The sequence below is a fragment of the Haemaphysalis longicornis genome, unplaced genomic scaffold (genome assembly GCF_048455015.1).
Source record: "Haemaphysalis longicornis isolate Haplotype H1 unplaced genomic scaffold, Haemaphysalis longicornis Haplotype H1 scaffold_10, whole genome shotgun sequence".
Classification (NCBI taxonomy): Eukaryota; Metazoa; Arthropoda; class Arachnida; order Ixodida; family Ixodidae; genus Haemaphysalis; species Haemaphysalis longicornis.
Genome location: NW_027526204.1, coordinates 78670957 through 78689160, shown reverse-complemented (window position 1 = coordinate 78689160; position 18204 = coordinate 78670957). Strand labels below are relative to the sequence as shown.

Genomic DNA, 18204 nt, shown 5'->3' with positions numbered 1-18204 from the left:
CAACAACGGCTTTTGTTTGTGTTCGGCATTTTTCAGCTTCGATCACATCAAGGCTTGTTTTGCACTACTGTGCGTTCGCCTGGATATTAAAAATAACTTAGCTCCGTCTCTGATCGTGGCTTCTAAACCCGCTAGTGAGCGTTCATCAAGGTCGCTCCAGAGGGAAGAAAAAGCAACCGAGTGCCGTTGTAGACAGAGCGTCGTCGGTGAGCCGGCGGCGTAATCGTTTTGGTTGAACGGACGGCAGCTGTTATTTTGAGCTCGCGAATCGCTGCTGTTTCAGAAACGTCTCCTGCACGAGGGGAAACATCGCCTGCAGCCGCCTGTGAGTTTGCGTTTGCGATACCGGTTCATCAACTAAACACTGGCAATGAACTTTTGATAAGATGTCGATTCCATTTTGAATACAAAGTGAACGGTCCGCGTAAAAACACCTACCTCGCAGAAAGGGCGAAAAAGCAAAGTTCGAGTACACGCGCACATGATGCCTTTTAAACGCTAGATTTCTTTTAAATACTGACAAGAGCGCTGTATATGATGCTTTTAGAAAGGACAGAAAAAAAAGATAGGTCTGGCTAGTGTGTTAACCGCCGTTGCTTCATAAAAGTGACGCCGACATTTCCCTACAGCTTAATCTCAGTGACTGTGGCTTACTGCCTGACACAGGCTGGATGTATTGCACGGAGAGCTCTCGATGTATCTCTTTTGGAAACGCTAACTTACAAAAACGAAGAAATATTAATTGACAGCACTGTTCTCAAAGCAGTTGTGAGCGCCGCGGAGGAGAGCTTTGCCTTAAATGTACGAGCACAGCAAAGTTGCAAAGAGTGTGCAAAATTATACACTAGAAAAAGTCTTACACACGTAAATAACAATTGCAAGCCCAACCGAAACAATCATTGGACGTAACCATGGACCCGCCCATAACACTATTGTACCAATTGGAACCAACGGCACTTCCAATGAGATCAATTGTGTTTTGGAGTGGCCCAATTTCACTTGAAAATATTTTTTTTTTTGGCTGGGAGGATACGAAGAGCACTGGGGTAAAACAACTCCTCTTGGGGATGCATACGAGATTGTTATTGTTTTCCACATGTGTCCGATTTTTTTTTAGTCCTAGTCGTATCACCATCATCAGCCTGATTGTGCTCACTGCAGGACGAAGGCCTCTCCCAAAGATCTCCAGCCACGTCTAGTGAGTGCCACCTGAGGCACCATTTGCCTGTGATTTTCTGTAGTTTATACCTCCATCGAGTCCTTCTGCTGAACCCTATTGCATTTCGTTGACCCCTATTTGTTTTGTGCACTTCTTGGGCAGTACCTAGCTCTGCAGGTCATCCTTCTTCACAGAGCGGAAGGGCAGTGCGTTTTAGATGCAAAGCATCTCATGCTCGGGGCTGTGTCCCTCCCTCCCTCGTTGTCGTTGTCCGCCGTCCGCACTCTACTGCGCATGCGCATCTCTTCAGCCCTGTCAGCATTTGGGCTGACGTCAGCGCAGTCCACTATAAAACGAAATAGTTAGGTGGTGCCCGGTTTCGATCCTACGACTCTCTGGCCACAACGGGAGGTACGTGGCGCTCTTCCCACTGCGCTACAAACCGAGACGGGAGCATGTGCTACGAACGCGCCTTATGTCCTCCACTCATTTAAACTACGTCAAGAAGCTACTGATACAACGAAGGCACGCTAAGCTGAACGTCAGCGGAAACGACGAGCTGAAAAATAATGGGAACTTCAGTCGACCCCATGGCTGCTTCGCATACTACTCAGGGTTCCCCTACGGGAAGATGGTGTAATTTTTTTAATTAAGATTTGCGGCCCGGGCGCTTCACATCTTTGGCATTTGCAGTGTTTTGCAGGCTGTGCCGACTCCTTGCCGTGGATCTGCTGCCTTGAAGGTCGGTCCTGCTGGAGCAGGATGGTGGAAAGTTGGGCGAGTTGGTAAGGCGACATGGTTGGTTGGAAACAGCACGTTAAAACAGGACCACGAAGAAAAGAAGCGGTCAGGACGAGCGCTAACTATCGACTGAGATGTATTGAAAAAGAAGAAACATTTATAAAAAAAATTCAAATCTGCGCATGCGCAATAGTGAGAATCACACTCGAACACTGAAAGAGATACTAACAGGAACGATTTACCTTTGCTTCGACGTTTAACAACAATAAAGGAAAGCCACTTCTTTCTCGTGTAGACATACAGAGGGCTGACTAATGCACTTATCACCAAGCCTGGTTATGTTAAAAGCCTCTGCTGGGCTGTGCTTTCGCAAAAGCCTGCTGAGTGCTTGTTCTCTGGTGCACCTGTGTACAGTGATTCCAGCGTGTGACAAAATACTGGCACAGTTTTACGCAGTTCTGCTGCAGGGGAGTCTGCTGCCGAGGTTGGAGATTTTGAGGAGTTCAGAAAGGTTTTCTGTTCTGTTTGTCAACTTGTGGCGACTAGACAGGCTTTGCGCGAAATATTTAATGCCTGTTAAAGGAACCAACCCCAACCCTGCAGCACTTTTATTTTTTTACTTTTTTATGTCCTAAATGCTTTCAGAACGTAGTTACCAAACACGCTCAGTATTTTGAATAAGAGGTTAGCCAAAAATTACTTCTCTATGCTCGTCGGGTAACTTGCTAAAAAGAATTTTCTCTCTTTCCCAGTGCAGTAGCCGACCATTTTTTTCGGACTCCGAAAATTTGGACTTGCTGGATGTTCCGGTCATAGGAGTAATGACTCACGAATTTTTCGGACTGCTCTTTTATTCAGACTATTCTTCGTTCCCCTCCAGGTCCGGAAAATCGGTTGGCTACTGTAGTTGGCTACTGTTGGCTTGTTCTTTGAGTACTAGAATTACGTCTTTACAGTGGTCCAGTAGCTATTGGCCGGCTTTCCTTTAGTTTTAGCAATAAACACATTCGATAGCCACTTTAAAAAAAATACCACAAAAGCAAAGCAGAAACGGAAGGTACATCTGCTACGACGAGCAAATCGCACAGTGCCGCTCTGTGCTGGCGATAACTATAGCTTTCGCAGTGCTTCCAGATGTGAAGGAAAGAGTGGAATTGTTTATTATAAATGTTGCAGTGCCCCTTTACCAGGAAAATACAAAACAAACGTGTCTACTCATTGGGGAATATCAGGTGGTTTGAAGCCGGAGGTCATTGCAACTCTGATTCGGCTGCAGCCCAATTTGGTTTGAAGCTTTCGCTGGCCTCATTCAGTTCACATAATGTTTTATAATACAGCTTTTACCCATAGAGGGTAGCCACTACTTCTACGAGACAGAATTCACCTCTGTGCAGATTAACATTGACTTTTAACACGAAAGTGTTTTGTTCCCAGATACACAAAGATTTCGCTGACATCGTTTCCGTCACAGAAGTGACGCCAGTACAGCGAAGCAAGCGGCCTGTAAAAGTGCACCCCTGCACACAGGGTCTTCTTGCGGGGAAGCAAGATTTAGTACTAAGGAGTATCTTATAGTTTGGGTTGTTCGTTTTCGGGTTTTATATGTTAACGCGAAAGCGGAAAGTGTTTTAGGCCGCGATACCCCAAGATCTCACTGACGTCATAGCCATCACGAAAATGACGCCAGTGCACCTTTGCCGAAGCGAGCCACCAGCAGGACGTCGCTTGCCAAGCACACCCACACGACAGCCGCTGACCCACAAATCATGCTCAGCCGCAGATTTCGCTGCACATTTCAGTTTCGTCTTTTACTGATTCCTATGACAGAAGAATCAACCACAGTTTTTTTTTTTCTAGTTTATAGCTCATCTGTTCATAGCCTGCTGACGTTTTTTGCTTGCCTCAAATTATGCCACACAGCTGCACGGGAAAATGGCGCCACATTGTTTTAGTGGGATGCAGAACATGTGAGGCAAACGTGTTGCCCCGAGAACACGCGTTTTTTTTTTTTTTTTTTTATGTTAGGCTCTGCCTTGCGGTTCACAGAATGAGCGTTGTTCTTGCCTCAGAGTGGTGAAACTTCACGGAAAGGAATTTTCGGAGCGTTGGAAGCCTGCATTGCTGCCTACGTTGCAGCTGAGCATTATGAACTGTTGCCGCACCCCTCTTGAGGCTCCATTCAGTGCCCTCTTGATTTAAGCGCAACTATCGAAGTGCGGCAATCATGTAACAACGCGTTGCTTCATGCGGTCTTACGTCACAGACTTGGGCGGTGATTCTCAATTTTTTTTCTTTCTGATTCGCAGGTAACGCTCTTTGTTTTTGATTTCAGTGTTACGGTAAGTTATTGACTGAAGTAGTGTTGTTCACTCGTGTTTACACGTTTAGGCAGTGTTTTCCCTATAAATTTAGTCTGTTTATACTCCCTTCCTTCCTCTCTCTTTTCATGTGCACACGCATGTTGCAGGGGTGAGACAGCTGCGCATATTGCGCAGTTTTGATACAACGTTGTTTTCCTGCGCCAGGCTGCTCCAAAAGCTTGAAAATCGGAAAAATTGCGCCAAACTGCTCCAAAACAGTATGAGAGCCAAGGATTTGAATGCTCCCGTCAGTTTCAGTGGGCGAAAATGCTTTCTGACGGCATAATTTTTCAGCACCCCTAAGGTGATGGTGTTTGTAAAAGTTTAATTTATTGATCAATCAATAAAAAACGCATAAAATTGTCCCAGGAAAACCATCGCAAAGTCCTATATAAAAATACTAATGTTTACTGAGGCGACAAAACTTGTTCAAGCTGATGAAAAAACAGCAATTTTTGGAGCGCCATATCTCCGGAACGACATCACTGGGCGCCGCATTGGAAAGCATGATCGGCGGGCGAAGCAGTTACTCGTGGTTCAGGCTAGTTCACTCTAGGTCAGGCAGAGTGCTATTTGAAGATTTCTACTGTGGTTTCGGTTATGGGGGTGGGTACATTTAGTTGTTTGATCTGTTACGGGAAGTTGCGCCGCTCGGAAGACTGAGTTCATCAAAAACAACGCGGTGCCCGCGAATTTACCATGTTTCGGCCTTGAATGTGAGGCGCGGTGCGTGCCTGAAGTGAAATTTCGGACTTATTGCGGTGTTATGAAACTCTGTTATTGCTGCCTTTGACAGCGAGCTTGCGAGCGGCGGGAATGGGACGATCGACACTGCAGAAGGGGCGGCGCAGGCTACATCGCTGCAAAATGTTCAACCAGTGTCCGGTAGCGGGACGGGCTGTTATTGCACACTAGTAATAACGGTTCATCTATCTGAAGTGAAATTTAAGGACAAAAGAGAGGTGGCTAAACATACCAACGTTACTCAAATTGCGATCGTAGTGAACGTGCACCTTTGGGATTGAAAACGGGAAAGCTGGTGGGGTGCGACGACTGTCGCCTCGCTTTGCGCGACTTTTGCCGTGGCTCTACACTTGTGCTTAAAGCCGAGTCTGGGATTACAAAAATAATAATTTAGGCATTCGCATGATATTAAAAAATGCCTTACGATTGCTGAGTTTTTAAATTCGATATTTTTAATGGCACTCCACGCTTTCTATGCGTAGAGCCTAAGAGTTTAAAAATGATTCAAAAAAAGAAAGTGCAGTTTGTACCTTGGGATACTCTGGTAGAACATACTTTATCGAAAGGCTATTTCAGTGTTGTTTACGTTCAAAACCGATGAAAAAGTGCACTCCCCCCCCCCCCCCCCTCCTCGATTTGCCAAAAATTTGATTTTTTAGGCACATAAACTGACATAATAAATGTCGTTCACTGCTCCAAATCGAGGTTCTTCTGCTCCAAAATCGAGATTTCGCTGCTCCAAAAACTGCTCCCAAATCGGATTCAGCTGTCTCACCCCTGATGTTGGCACAAGAGCTTCTGAGATTACCTGTTACCACCAAAGTTCAATTGCAGTTTGAGGTTGGTTATTCTCAGTTCTCCTTTGGCGTCCATTTGCTGAGACAAGTCCTGCTTACCTGCTTTGTTAAATACTTCCTTCTTTTATGTTGCTTTGCAGGTCACATCAGAAAGGAGCCGAAGCCAACCATGTTATGAATCATGCCAAGTGACTTTGGCAGGCTCTTGGGGATGTCTCATGTCTCCTGTGGCCTGTTCTGTGCAGCACCTACATGAAAACTGTGTTTGAAGCTATAGAGAGCCATTTGGTTGGGAGCCGGCCTTGTATATATCTACGATACTGGTTTGGGTTGGGGGGGGGGGGGGGGGGTATGTTCGCAAAAGGTGGTTAATATGTCTACTGTGCATGCGTCCTTGGAAACTCTTGCTAGATTAGTAGCAGAGCAAAGTTTAGTGTCCTATTGTTCATGCCTTGTCTTTCTTCTTTTTTCACTACAGAGTTGTGCAGTTTTTGCAGTGCATTCCTCCTGTGGTTTGTAGTGTTAAAATGTACGCTCAGAATGTGATGCAATAGGATAATGCAGTCCAACGCCGCCTGTATAATCGTTGCCTAACGCGGGAAAGAAAAATGGCCAAACAGCCACTCTCCTGTTGCTCTTTCTTACCCTTACCCTTCCTACATGCTTTCATGTCCGCCAGCCAGCGCCGCTTCTCGGAAACTATGCAAAAGAGTTGACAGTTTTTCTAGTGTTCCCTAGGCGGCGCTCCGACGCCTTTGAGGCAAGCTGACAGACACACGCTGTAGAAGTGGGTGCAGTGTTCTCGACTCCCGAGCAGTGACGTAAGGCCGGACGTCCGCCGGCACACGCCACATACCGGATGAGTACCTGAACTAAGCGTTCCTACCTCTCCCATTGGAAAGCGGGCGACGCGTTAGGCAATGCTTATACAGGTAGCGTTGATACAGTCAAAGGAGATAAGTAGTGGGAGTTTGTAAAGTCCGAGGTTGTCTGCATCTTTTCTTGTTTCTGATTATCAGTTTACAGAAGTACAAGCCATCCTAGCTTTCGGGATCCTACTTTCAATACGATTTTCGCAATTTCAAGGCGTTTAGCCACTCCAATGTTTGCATGGGGGCATCAAAGTTGCTACCCATAATTTGCTGCCTCCAGTGCCGTTTTTATATCTAGTTTTTAGTTCAGTGTGAATGAGTGAGGTGATGAAAAGGCAAGGTGTTTGAAGCCTTTTAAGCTGTAGCAAAAGTTCAATGAGTTATGTGTGCAAAAATTTACAAAATTTTTTTGAAAAGCTGAAAAGAGGGAGCAGTGAAACTAGGTTTGATGAATCAAGTGTTGTATTTTTGTAATATGCATGCAATGCACTCTTTTGTTAGATTACAGAAATTTTCAACAAGTGTAGAACTGTTCCCTTATGTAGGCTGGTGTCGTCATGGCGTTGAAATAATGGAGCCCTCTTAGAGCTAAAATTACTGATATTATTGTAATAGATATGCACTAGTGTAGCATTTTTTTTGCTGTTTTTGCATAAATATGTGCCCAAGCACATGTAAGCAGTCTGATATGTTCATGACCCCTGGTAGGGTTAAGTGCACGGAATTTTAAAAAAGCAATCTGAGGTACAAAAGCAAGCTGGTCTAACTTCGCGGAATAAAATACCCAGATTACCATATGCCACACTCTGCAACGGCAGCTCTTGATTCACTATAAAATTGCAAAATTCTGAAAATTAGCGTTACCATTTTCCCTAATAATATTTGTGGTGACCCAAGAGTGTACTGGTGGGTTGGCAGAATAGGAATAAAAACACCGTTGTAGAGGGCATTACCATGTCGTTTGCATTTTAATTTTCGTACAATGAATGCTGCAGCGCGTGTATCAAGTTTGGCTAGCCAGCTTTTATGATTGCAGTCACAAGACCATGTTCATAATGTGTGGTGATTATGTGTCAGGCACAGAAAAGGGGGCAATGTATTCGAATTGGGTTTGCAATAAAGAGAGAGTGTTTTGTTGCTCAACTAGTTGTAATGAACTATTGCTGGTAAAGTTAAATTTTTAAAATAGAATTGCAGAAACGCTGGGTTTACAATGTTAATGGGCAATGTTAATGGGCACTGCACTAAAGGGACTCATGGTCGCGTTATCTTGCATTTGGCACTACTTCACATTCGCGAATGCTTGTAGATTGGCTCACCTAAATGTGAGGCTTTCCTTAACGGAACCTAACCTCATGTAACCTGACCTGAACAAGCTAACATAACCTAAACTGACCTTTCGTGACGTGACATGACCTGACTTTATCTAACGTAACATAAGCCAACGCGACGTTGTTCAACCAATAGGACGGGCCTTTTAGGACACTTACAAACTAAGTAGTAGCCTAGATCAAGAAAATAAGTGCGCAAACTCTGAACTAGAACGTTGGCCCTACGGGGAAAGAAGCTAAGACGTAACCAACGGCGTTCTAGCCAAGCCTGTAGTGCAACGCTGAAGTGCCTTTGGGCGGCGCACTAGACACTGCATTACCAAAAATTAGTTTCCCCGTGGTGCTTCGTGAAGGAGTCTTCTGTTTAGTACACCCATAACAGTTTCTGACATTTTGCAAAGCACAGATTAAGCACAGTTTAGCTTGGTGACTCCATTGTACATAGGCAGCCCCAAACGGTATGTCTGCTCCAGCTTTCGTGAGTGTTTTTAACTATTTTTTCCCTGTTTTGCTTCGCTTCCGCCGTTGCGTCGCAGGCGCGTCGTTCAGCGCTGCACACGCTACGCCGTCCGGAATGACGGTCACTCGCGTCCAGGCACCCACCGATGTGTCGCGTGAGCGCCGGTCGTTCCCGTGCGAGGCGTGCTCGTTTGTGGCCCTGGACCGCGTGGGGCTGGAGCGCCACATGCGCACGCACACGGGCGAGCGGCCGTTTGCGTGCCCGGAGTGCGGCCGCCGCTTCAACCACAAGTCAAACCTGGCGACGCACATGCGCCGGCACACGGGCGAGCGGCCGTTCCCGTGCGACGCGTGCGGCCGCTCCTTCGGCTTCAAGGTGGCCCTCGTCAAGCACATGCAAGAGGAGCACCACTCCCAGCCGCTCAAGTAAGCCACAGGCCCGCACACCACAGTGGCCGAGTTCGTTGTGATGCTGCTGCTATGGTGTACTGGAAGATAGAGCTGTGTCTTGTGGGGGGTAGAGTTTCCGCCTGCAGAGACACGCCATGGTTTTCAGCATTATTCGTACGTTGTAAATGACGGACTATATCTATAAATTCAGCTAAGCTGGTGCGACAGATGGCGACGATTGAAAATTGTTCCTTCAAAGTTGCGCTATGCTGGAGTGCTGCTGGCCGGAAGTACCAAAACGTGCACCCGCGTTTCCCCCACATTAGGGAACGCTGATTGGCTGCAGCATTTAAGTGAACCAGCCAATAGCGGCGCCATAGTCTTCAGCGTCAGCTGTTTCATAGAGGCTGCATCGGAGTCACGAATTTATGCCAGAGTGTGTGAAAATTTATGCCAGAGTGTGTGAAAATGGCAACGAGGATTGACAGGTAAACAGGAAAAGATAGGAAGATCTTGCATGTTTGTGTGGCCTCTTTACACAGAGGGGTAATATTTGGTATATGTTCTCGTGAAGGGGTACTCTGCTGGTTTCTTGCTTGAAATTGCGGCCTTTGGTAGTCTATTTAGGGACCCTTTAAAACACCCTGAACTAAAACGGTTGTCCTGATAGTAGTGCCCTAGAACGTTTGAAATCAGAAGTTTTAGATCTACCAGCCCCAAAGGGGTCGTAAAGAGAAAATTCATTTGCCTTTGCCTAATTTTGTGTGCTGAAATGACCTTTTAAGAACAGAAATCCCAAATATTCTCACAATTCATCGCTTCTAGAATTTAGGAGACGCCTTTGAAATTCTCGTTTTGAGGCGCATCGCAAGCGACCATGCGCGCATTGTCGGGCAGGAGTGCAACTATACTCAGTGACAACTTAGGAACGGCACCGGAAGTTGCCGCTGTGCCTTATCACCGTAGCTGGATGTTTCTCCGCGCGGCGCAAGTAGGGCGTTACTGGGAAAATTTTGAACATGGCGTGAGCCGTTCCCGTGGGTTTTTGGACTTAATATGCTTATAAACGACTCCAGTGACGACAAACAAACTGCGTGAGACAAGGCAGACGATATCACGCATTCATAGCAAACCCCTTTCAAAATGCGCGCGCACTGACGTCACGGGTCCGGCGCTTTGGTGGAGTGATACACTACATGAGGTGGTGCTGTTCTTGAGTTGTAACCGAGTATAGCAGTGTCGTCACAGAAAGAGCATTCGAGAGTTAACCAGTTAAACTCTCTTTGTGTATAGTATTGTTCTTTACAGCTGCAAACCCGATATTTTAAAAATAATTCATCTTTTATTCATTGCCAAAAACAGTTTTGTATTGACATGACTGGCGTCCCGATCGCTTCAGTTGTCTGGCAATCATTGTAGCAGAACTCAGATGTACTGGCTGTTTGTATGGTTTGTAGCCTGTTTCCTTGCTGAAGTTCACGTTGTTTTGCCCAATTCTCTTCGGAATCTTGCCTTTTTTGTGTGAAATGGCTCAACACCACTCAAGCAAAAAAAAAAATGCCCGGAGTGCGATCTGAACTTGCGGCCGCCAGGCCTTCCCAATGTTACGGCCAGCCTGCATTGAAGTCAGATACTTTATCCACTACACTATCCATGGAAGAAATGTGCGAGGTGGAAAACTGCAGCATAAAAGCTGCTTACATTTGTAACCCAGTGCTCCAGTGTTTTTTTCATTAATTCTAGTCAACCCAGAACCTTAACCGCCAACTTACTGATGAACGCTTCTTCAGTAAGCCAAAGGGGAGCGTATACAATCAACGAAGCAACGTTAACAGCATTGTTTGATGGAGGACACAGGAAAGCAATCGAACTGCAACTCTGCGCAGTACCACTGCTTCTCGCTAGTTATTTTTGCACTTGATGAGTAAGCGACGGGTTGGTTTTAAGTTCCGACTATTCGAAGTTACTTCGATAAATGTGTTTATGTAGTAAATTCTCATTTTAAGCGTTCGGTCATTTATCTCGTCAGGTCAGAATTTGCACGTTCGCGCAACTCGCATTACAGGCTACATGAGACAGACACCCGGCAAGCTTGTTCAAGAATACCGGCAAGCAGAACGACAGTTTAGACTCGTGCGATACAGCGTAAACAGTTTACAAATACCAAGTTTACTTTAAACGTACTTACTTCTGCCTGCGCCACTCGCCCGCGTTGTTGACGGAAAGTTCGACCGTGTTGATCAGTCACATGAGAGATCAGACATCTCCCGTTCAGTTCCAGGGTGAGTTTCACCATGGCGCCGATGTTGTAGCTTTATCTGACCCTTTGCAAGCCCACTCTATGCTGACATATTGTGCAGACGAAGGAGAACTGTGATTGGCTTCTTACTGACTTACTGAAACGTCACTTCACGAGTTGAGGAGGAAAGCCTTGGTGATACCGTTACTGCATTTGTTTTCCTATTTGCCAATACTGGCAACGAAACGTGTATGCATTGTTTGTTTTTCAAGGTTCCACAGTTATAAGTACCCACACAACACAGTTCGTTTGAAAATCTCTTCACAACCCCTCTTCACAAGTATGCCGCCAAAAAATGCTGGCAACCATGACAATGATTCGTGCGTACACATACTTTTAACCAGAGTTACTCAATATAGACAGTTGCGAAACTCCGCTTCAGAATCCGGGCGGCGCTAGCCCCCCACTCCGTGGAAGCTAAGGGGCAAGTTGATGCGCGCGGCACCTAGGAGATAAAAACGGAACTTCGCTAAACTATTATTATTCAAAATTCTTCTGTAAAATAAAGATTGCTTTTTAAATTAAAACACAATAATTACGTAAAATTTACTTGTGTTTTTGCGGCTTTTCTTTTTATGACTTACGGCAGCAGCCTCAAGCACTTGAGTGCTGCTTCAACGTCCTGCCGACAGACGACAGGCTAGTCAACTTGCCCCGTGCTTGCCCCGGCGCAGGGGGGCAACCGAAGACCGGCTTTCGATACATGGGGCCTATGGGGAGTTTCACAACTGTCTATATCCAGTAACTCTGCTTTTAACTGCACGTGAGACGCAAAGAGGAATTTGGAAACTTGTCCTGAGCTAAAACAATTATAAAATGCAGCGTATCTTATTCATTTATGCAGTTTTTGAATCGCGTATTGAAACCAGTAGAGCTATTTCTATGTGAATGGTGGTGTCAGGTTTACATTTACACTACATAGCACATTCTTTCAGTTTTCAGAAAGCTTAGTGCAAAATAAAAACTATTTCCACCAAGTTATTTAGAAATTCCGTGTGGTTGCCCCGCTATATAAAATGCTGGCTTTTATGAGAGCTAGAGGACATGCACTCCACAAAAATCAGTTTTCTGTCCCTTTAGTGGGATTTTTTACTAACACAATAAAAAACCCTTGTAATGGGTGTTTTAACTGTTAAAACACTCCTTACAAGAGTGTTTTTTTTTCCTTTGTTTTCGCTAGAGTGTACGGGTGTTGGTTACGTAATAGACCCTTTAAGCATGCTCTCGTGTTTTTTGATAGGCTGTACAGGTGTTAGAGGCAATGAAAAATCCCCCTTAAGGGTTTAAATCATTTTACAGTGTAGCCTGCCACCCATGGCCAGCAGCAGGGTATCATTTTGGGATGAAAACCATCACATGAGGAGCATGCCAATCAACTGCAGTGCCAGCTGGGCTGTGTTTTACAGTGCAAGCGAACTACTGAATCGAGTCATCGAACAAGGCAGGGTATCAAATCTCCAGCAAAGGATATATATTTGTTTTTCTGCTTCTGCTCTTGACTACCGTATTTACTCGCACAATGATCACACTCGCGTAATGATCGCACCCCTGAAGTTTGTCGTCAAAATTCAAATTTTTTTTATTTCCCGCTCAATGAATGCACCCGAACTTGCCGCAGCAGTATGTCGTATGTGTGCCAAGTCTAGCTGATGATGATCGTGCTTACCTCTGTTTCCTTTCCTATCGAAGCGGACATGGCTACGTTATTGGCGCAGACTTGCCAATATTAGCGATGTCGGCAAGCATGCATCCAATATTGATGAGGAAGAAACTCTCAATAAATGCACATAATGTACCCACAAGACAAAGAAAAAATGCGCAGAGCTTGCTGCATCGGCCCCCATATCTGTTTTGGTGTCCCGCACTGTGACAGCGGCAGCAACTCATTGGTTGCCCTGTTGTCGCCTCGCAGCAAACTCGTTCCAGCGCGTTCCGTAATTCTGAAAACACTGCATTTTGTGTCACTTTGCAAAGCGGCTGGCAGCGTGGAGTTTTTATTGTTTTTATTTACTATTTTTAGGCCTGTTCGGAGTTTTGATTGCTTTTTATTTACTGTTTTTAATATTTGCATGAGACCTATCGTAAAAATTCTGACCCGCAACTTGCTTGCCTTTTCTGTGCTCAAAAGTTTTTCGCGAAAAATTTACCCCGCGTATTAAACGCACCCCTAAATTTGCATCAAAATTTTTGGAAAAAAAGTGCGATCATTACGCGAGTAAAGACGGTATGTCTGGAAGTGCTGAACCTGGGCCATTTTTTCATTGATGGACCACTCCAGTGACTGCACGTGACGTTCTGTGCCTCTCGTGCTCCCAGGTGCGTGGTCTGTTCGGCCGTGTTTGTGACCCCAGACGGTCTGGACGTGCACGCGCGCGGCCATGCAGAGGAGCCCATGTTCACGTGCACCGTGTGCGGACGGCCGTTCAAGCACAAGCGGAACCTGGCCCGGCACGTCGTGGACTGCCACGCGCCGGAGCAGCAGGGGAGGCCGCCGCCACCGCTCTTTTACCAGGAGTGATGGTGCAGGGTAAATGGGTTGTGTGGCACTTTGCTATTTCGTCTGCGCACAAGTAGCATAGGTGGTGGGGCCCAGGGAAAAAAAACAGGAGTGCGAAACTGGGGCACTTGACCAGATGAAAGGAGAGAAGGTCCGTGTGTCATCTTTCTTGGGCATGGAGTTTCCAACTAATATATGCTAGAGGGAAATCTGCCACTGCAATTGTGTGCTGTCGTGAGCACCTCCGTAGCAGTTAGAAGCGTTCCTGACCTACAGTAGAACCTCGTTGATTGGTTCCCGGTTCATACGATTTCCCGGTTACTGCGCTCTGAATTGTGGGCACTAAAAATGTCACATAGTACGTTTTTCATCCAGGATGGATAGTGCATTTCTCCCCGCGTTTTATAAAAACGTATCAACAAGGTTCTATTGTATTTGGCTTGGGTAGCTGCATGCCTTCTTTTCGCTCTTGAAGTCGAAATCGACAACGAAAAAATTGTCAAATAGTTTTTCTTCTTCATCTTGCATGAAGCCTCTAAATGAACCCTGACAAATCTTCGAAAGCTTCACTTCTGTGTTAATAAAACAACTTTAAATAATCTTTTGCAATAATATTGCGTTTTTCTCCAGCCTCAGGCAACTTTTGAGCTTCTTTGCGAGCCGTGCCTAGAACAAAAGGAATGTTCCTAACCGATACTTGTTGGCACGCTCGCTGAAGTGTGGCTCGCCTAGACAGCGGAACCAGATTTCTCTCTAGTATATAGTAGTATGAAGCTCTTATGTTTTCGCGTACTCGTTTTACATTGCTTGTCCTCAGCCTTGGATTGCTTCTCAATGTGAAGACCTAGATGTGCGCAGTTTTAGTGAAGCCTGTTGTTAGGACTTTAATGTAGAGAGCTTCATCTAGACTTCCTGTATAAATGTCCACAGGAAACAATAGCCAGGGGCTGAGCTGGCTGTCGTCAAGATGACTGCGGTTGGTATGTATCCCTGCGTGACGACCGTGCTTGGTCTCCTAATGAGTGCAACGTTCTCGGTCCCCAAAACTCGGTTTAGAACGTGCTGCTCGAAGGCAGCCACTGTATTGTAGAAGCTTCTTTCCCCCGTGTGGCGTGATTCCTTTTACCTGATCGCCCCAGTGGTAGGAACATCTGTGGGAGGCTTAAATTATTGTCCTTCGCTTCAGTGTTGCCTCGTACTTTGAAGAACCTCTTATCGTGGCTGAATTAGAACATTTCAATTGAATCCAGTTTCTTTCATTTGCCAGAAAAGATATACACAATTTTTTGCGGGATTCCCAGGCTCAAAGACGTCTTAGCACAGCTTGACGTGGCCTGTGAATGCGTTTAGGGTTTACAAGTGGCTCATTAATGCAGTTACACTTGCTATTTGTCTTCCCAATTCCTCTGTAAATACACCTGTACTGATTACAGTTTGTGTTCGACTGGACGCTGAAGGCAGGTATTTCCTCGCCCCTCAACCAAGTTGGTGTTTGCAGCTAGTGTATTTATCCAGGTTTGGCAGCAAATACCCTTGTTTTTTATCTTCTTTTGTAGTTTTACCAGTACATATGTAAGGACGTGTTGTGTTTGTATACTGGCATTTATTTTTTGTTCACCTTTTGTCCTCACGCTCTTGTGTTACCCTGCAGTGGTTAATGTATGCCCATCTCGTGCCATAATAGCAGAGAACACATAGATGTTGCCACAGACTCAAAAATACATGGCCACAGTGCCAGAAATGTAAAATTGTTGCCTCTTACTCTCCGAAGAGACAATGGCAAGAAATTTGGTAAAGAAGGTTGTAACGGTTCAGCTAGCACAGTCGGAGGTGCGTACGAAAGAGTATTGCTGCCTTCTTACCCTGCGTTGTTGCCCGTCTTGTGCTATGTGGGGAATGCCTCCAGTGAACACCAGAATGCACACACCTTTGGCACATAAAATGTGCTAATTTATGCCAGCAGGCGTATTACCGCATTAAGAAAAATCTTGGTGGTAACTACATCCCTCTGGCATCCTTAGGTAGTGTTTAGTTAACTTCTCAATAAAGAGATCGAGGATGAGGGGCGCATGGCATTGTTAATGATAACAATCTTTGTTCTAGCTAAAGTAAAAAGCCGGTTGTCAGTGACGCAATTGCGGCGTTGTTCTCGCACCTCTGTGCTGTGCAAGTTCTCGTACGTGCATTGATGGGAGGCGTTTTTTTCAGGACTCGCAACACCTGCGTTGAGGAAGATAATGGTGTAATGTTTTACTCCTGCAGTATGTCAAAGTTGACTGGCCACCCTGAGGTGCAACGTGTAGATCTTGTAAACATATCCTAGATCTAGACGTATCGATTCCGTGTGCAGTTGTAGCAGTTAGCACCGAGTGTCTTGTTTATTGTGCGCATTCCCGCTTCCCTACTTGGGTGTTCTTTAACAGAAGTCTAGAAACATTGTCGGGTCACTGTCCTTTTCATCTGTGCTTGTAGCGATTTCATTACCTTGTATAGTGCTAGCCCCTTCCCTGATGTGCACATGTTGCTGTGGACGACTCTGAAGATGCTCGAGACAAAGCAACACTTATCCTGTACTCTCGATGACTGATTAGTCAATAATGGCTAATTTTTACAATACGTGCATTTATTTCCCATTTCAAGGAAAAAAATAAACATTCTGTTCTCTCGGACCTTGTTTCATTTATTAAGGCAGAAGCCTTGATGTCTTATCAAACGCAAAAAACAGTCTTCAGCCTCAACAGTAATGGTACAAAATGGCCGACACTGTGAAGATTAAATAAACACAAAGACATTGGGTTTATGTGGGCTTTGAAACCAGGCGGCCATAGGTCCCATTGTGCTGCTTGTGTTGTGTGCATAGTGCTGAGACACAAAGGCAACCTGAGCTTACAGTGGGGAGACGGCGAGATGTGGGCCCGGCCCACCCGACGATAGAGTTACGAGGGCGCGAGCCAAAGAGGGAGCTGCAAAATGAAGACACTCTTAGACTGTATGCCAAACATGTCAATTGTATGTTTCTCGACCTCCTTGAACACTACATCGTGGCAGCGTACATTTTGACCTGCTTCGAAGGGACCCATGGAGGGGTCGCAAGACCTCCATGGAAAGATGGGTATGGCCCATTCTCAATGCAAGCCTCTGCCGGAATTTGATTTCACAAATCCAAGTAAGTGGCTGCGATGAAAGTGGCGTTTTTAACGTTTTCATGTGAGTAGCCTCGCCCCGAAATGGTTGGTGGAACAAGGCTACGCATGGGTCAACTTTATGGGCAACAAGGCAGAAGACAATGTTGCCTGATTCAAGTTGGCAGAGGAACAGAAGAGCAGCTACAACAATGTTTTGCAGGTGTTCGAGAACCACCTCGTAGTTCGAGGAAATGTCATGTATGAAAGAGCGACATTCTTCAGAAGAGAAGGTGTTAAAAGAGTTCGTCACAGAGCTACCCCAACTGGCCAAGTTGTGCAGTTTCGGAGAATTGCATGGCGAGATGATCAGGGACCGGATAGTAGTGGGAATCGGGGACCGCCAGCTAATGGAATGAATGCAGCTGGAGGCGGAGCTGAGCCTCCAAACACCACTTGCGCGACAGTGTGAAATCATAAAAGAACAAGCTGCTGCACTCCACGGTGACAACGAAGGGAAAGTAGGTGGAGTTGGCCAGGCTCGTAAAGCTACTAGTAGTAGTACAACCAGGATATCGAAAGGAGTCTGGAACACGAGATGAGGAGCCATCTGAATCCGAAGCAAAGCAGTGAATGTTCTGTGCCTACTCACAGCACACGATGAAAGTGCCGTCCACTTTTGGCAGCGCTCGTTGCACACCGCTTTTGTGCCATTTTGCCCTCGTCTGCAAAGGAAGAGAATCAGTCCACGCGATCATTGGTACTAGCAGACACATTTCTCGGAGCCATCTCATCAGCTGCGATGCCAACTGGGTGGGCACTGTGGACATCAATAGGTCGCCCGTCACTGTTTAAGTGGCCGTGCAGACAAAATACAAGTTTGTTTTATTAGCAAGATTTCATGTTTTGTGGTGCCCCCAGGGCTTGTCTGGAAGCAAACGATGCTTTATTCACTGACAAATTAATCAATTCGAGTTGAAATTTTGATTCTCTCGCCAAATTGAGTGTTTTCATAACGTCTGCATTGATGCCATATGTGGTGGGGAGCCTTGTTTACCGTAAGTGAACCTAGATGGCACCACCGTACTGCGGCTGGCCGTTTTATGCTTTTGTTTTTGACAGTATTCGTAGCTGACTTGTTTGTGTTAGAGTAGAAAATAATCGCTTCGTGAAGTATAGTGTTCGCTCAACAAATAAGGTCATGTAAGTCACCGTCGCTTACACCAATCGGCTAATGTCGTCCGAGACAACCCCAAAGTGCCGCAGTGCTGTGCAGCTAAAACAGCATAGTACGCAGTACCAACGCATCGGTAGCTCTATGTTTTGCGTGCACTTTCGTAACTTCCACTGTTTACCCCACCGTTCTTACTGCTATAAAAAGACTGCCCTAAATGTAAGCACAAATAGCTCGTTCGGCAAGCTTATAAGCCCTG

At 45.7% G+C, this 18204-nt stretch overlaps 1 protein-coding gene across 2 annotated transcripts; it reads left to right on the top strand.

Moving 5' to 3' along the window:
* Nucleotides 1–6150: 6150 nt before the first annotated feature.
* LOC144158814 (uncharacterized) lies at nucleotides 6151–16311 on the top strand. Of its 2 annotated transcripts, XM_077689966.1 has the most exons (3): nucleotides 6151–8889; nucleotides 13469–13679; nucleotides 15858–16311. In XM_077689966.1, exons 1-2 carry the CDS (start codon nucleotides 8465–8467, stop codon nucleotides 13668–13670), a joined length of 627 nt encoding a protein of 208 aa, XP_077546092.1. In that variant the 5' UTR covers nucleotides 6151–8464; the 3' UTR covers nucleotides 13671–13679; nucleotides 15858–16311. The 2 variants fall into 2 exon arrangements, with proteins under 2 accessions (XP_077546092.1, XP_077546091.1); XM_077689965.1 differs by having other exon boundaries at nucleotides 6153–8889; nucleotides 13469–16311.
* The last annotated feature ends 1893 nt before the right edge of the window (nucleotides 16312–18204 follow it).

Coding starts and splice junctions, on each gene's coding strand:
- LOC144158814 (XM_077689966.1), top strand. CDS start 8,465: ATGTCTGCTCCAGCTTTCGTGAGTGTTTTTAACTATTTTTTCCCTGTT. Junction 8,890..13,468: donor CACCACTCCCAGCCGCTCAA/GTAAGCCACAGG, acceptor TCGTGCTCCCAG/GTGCGTGGTCTGTTCGGCCG.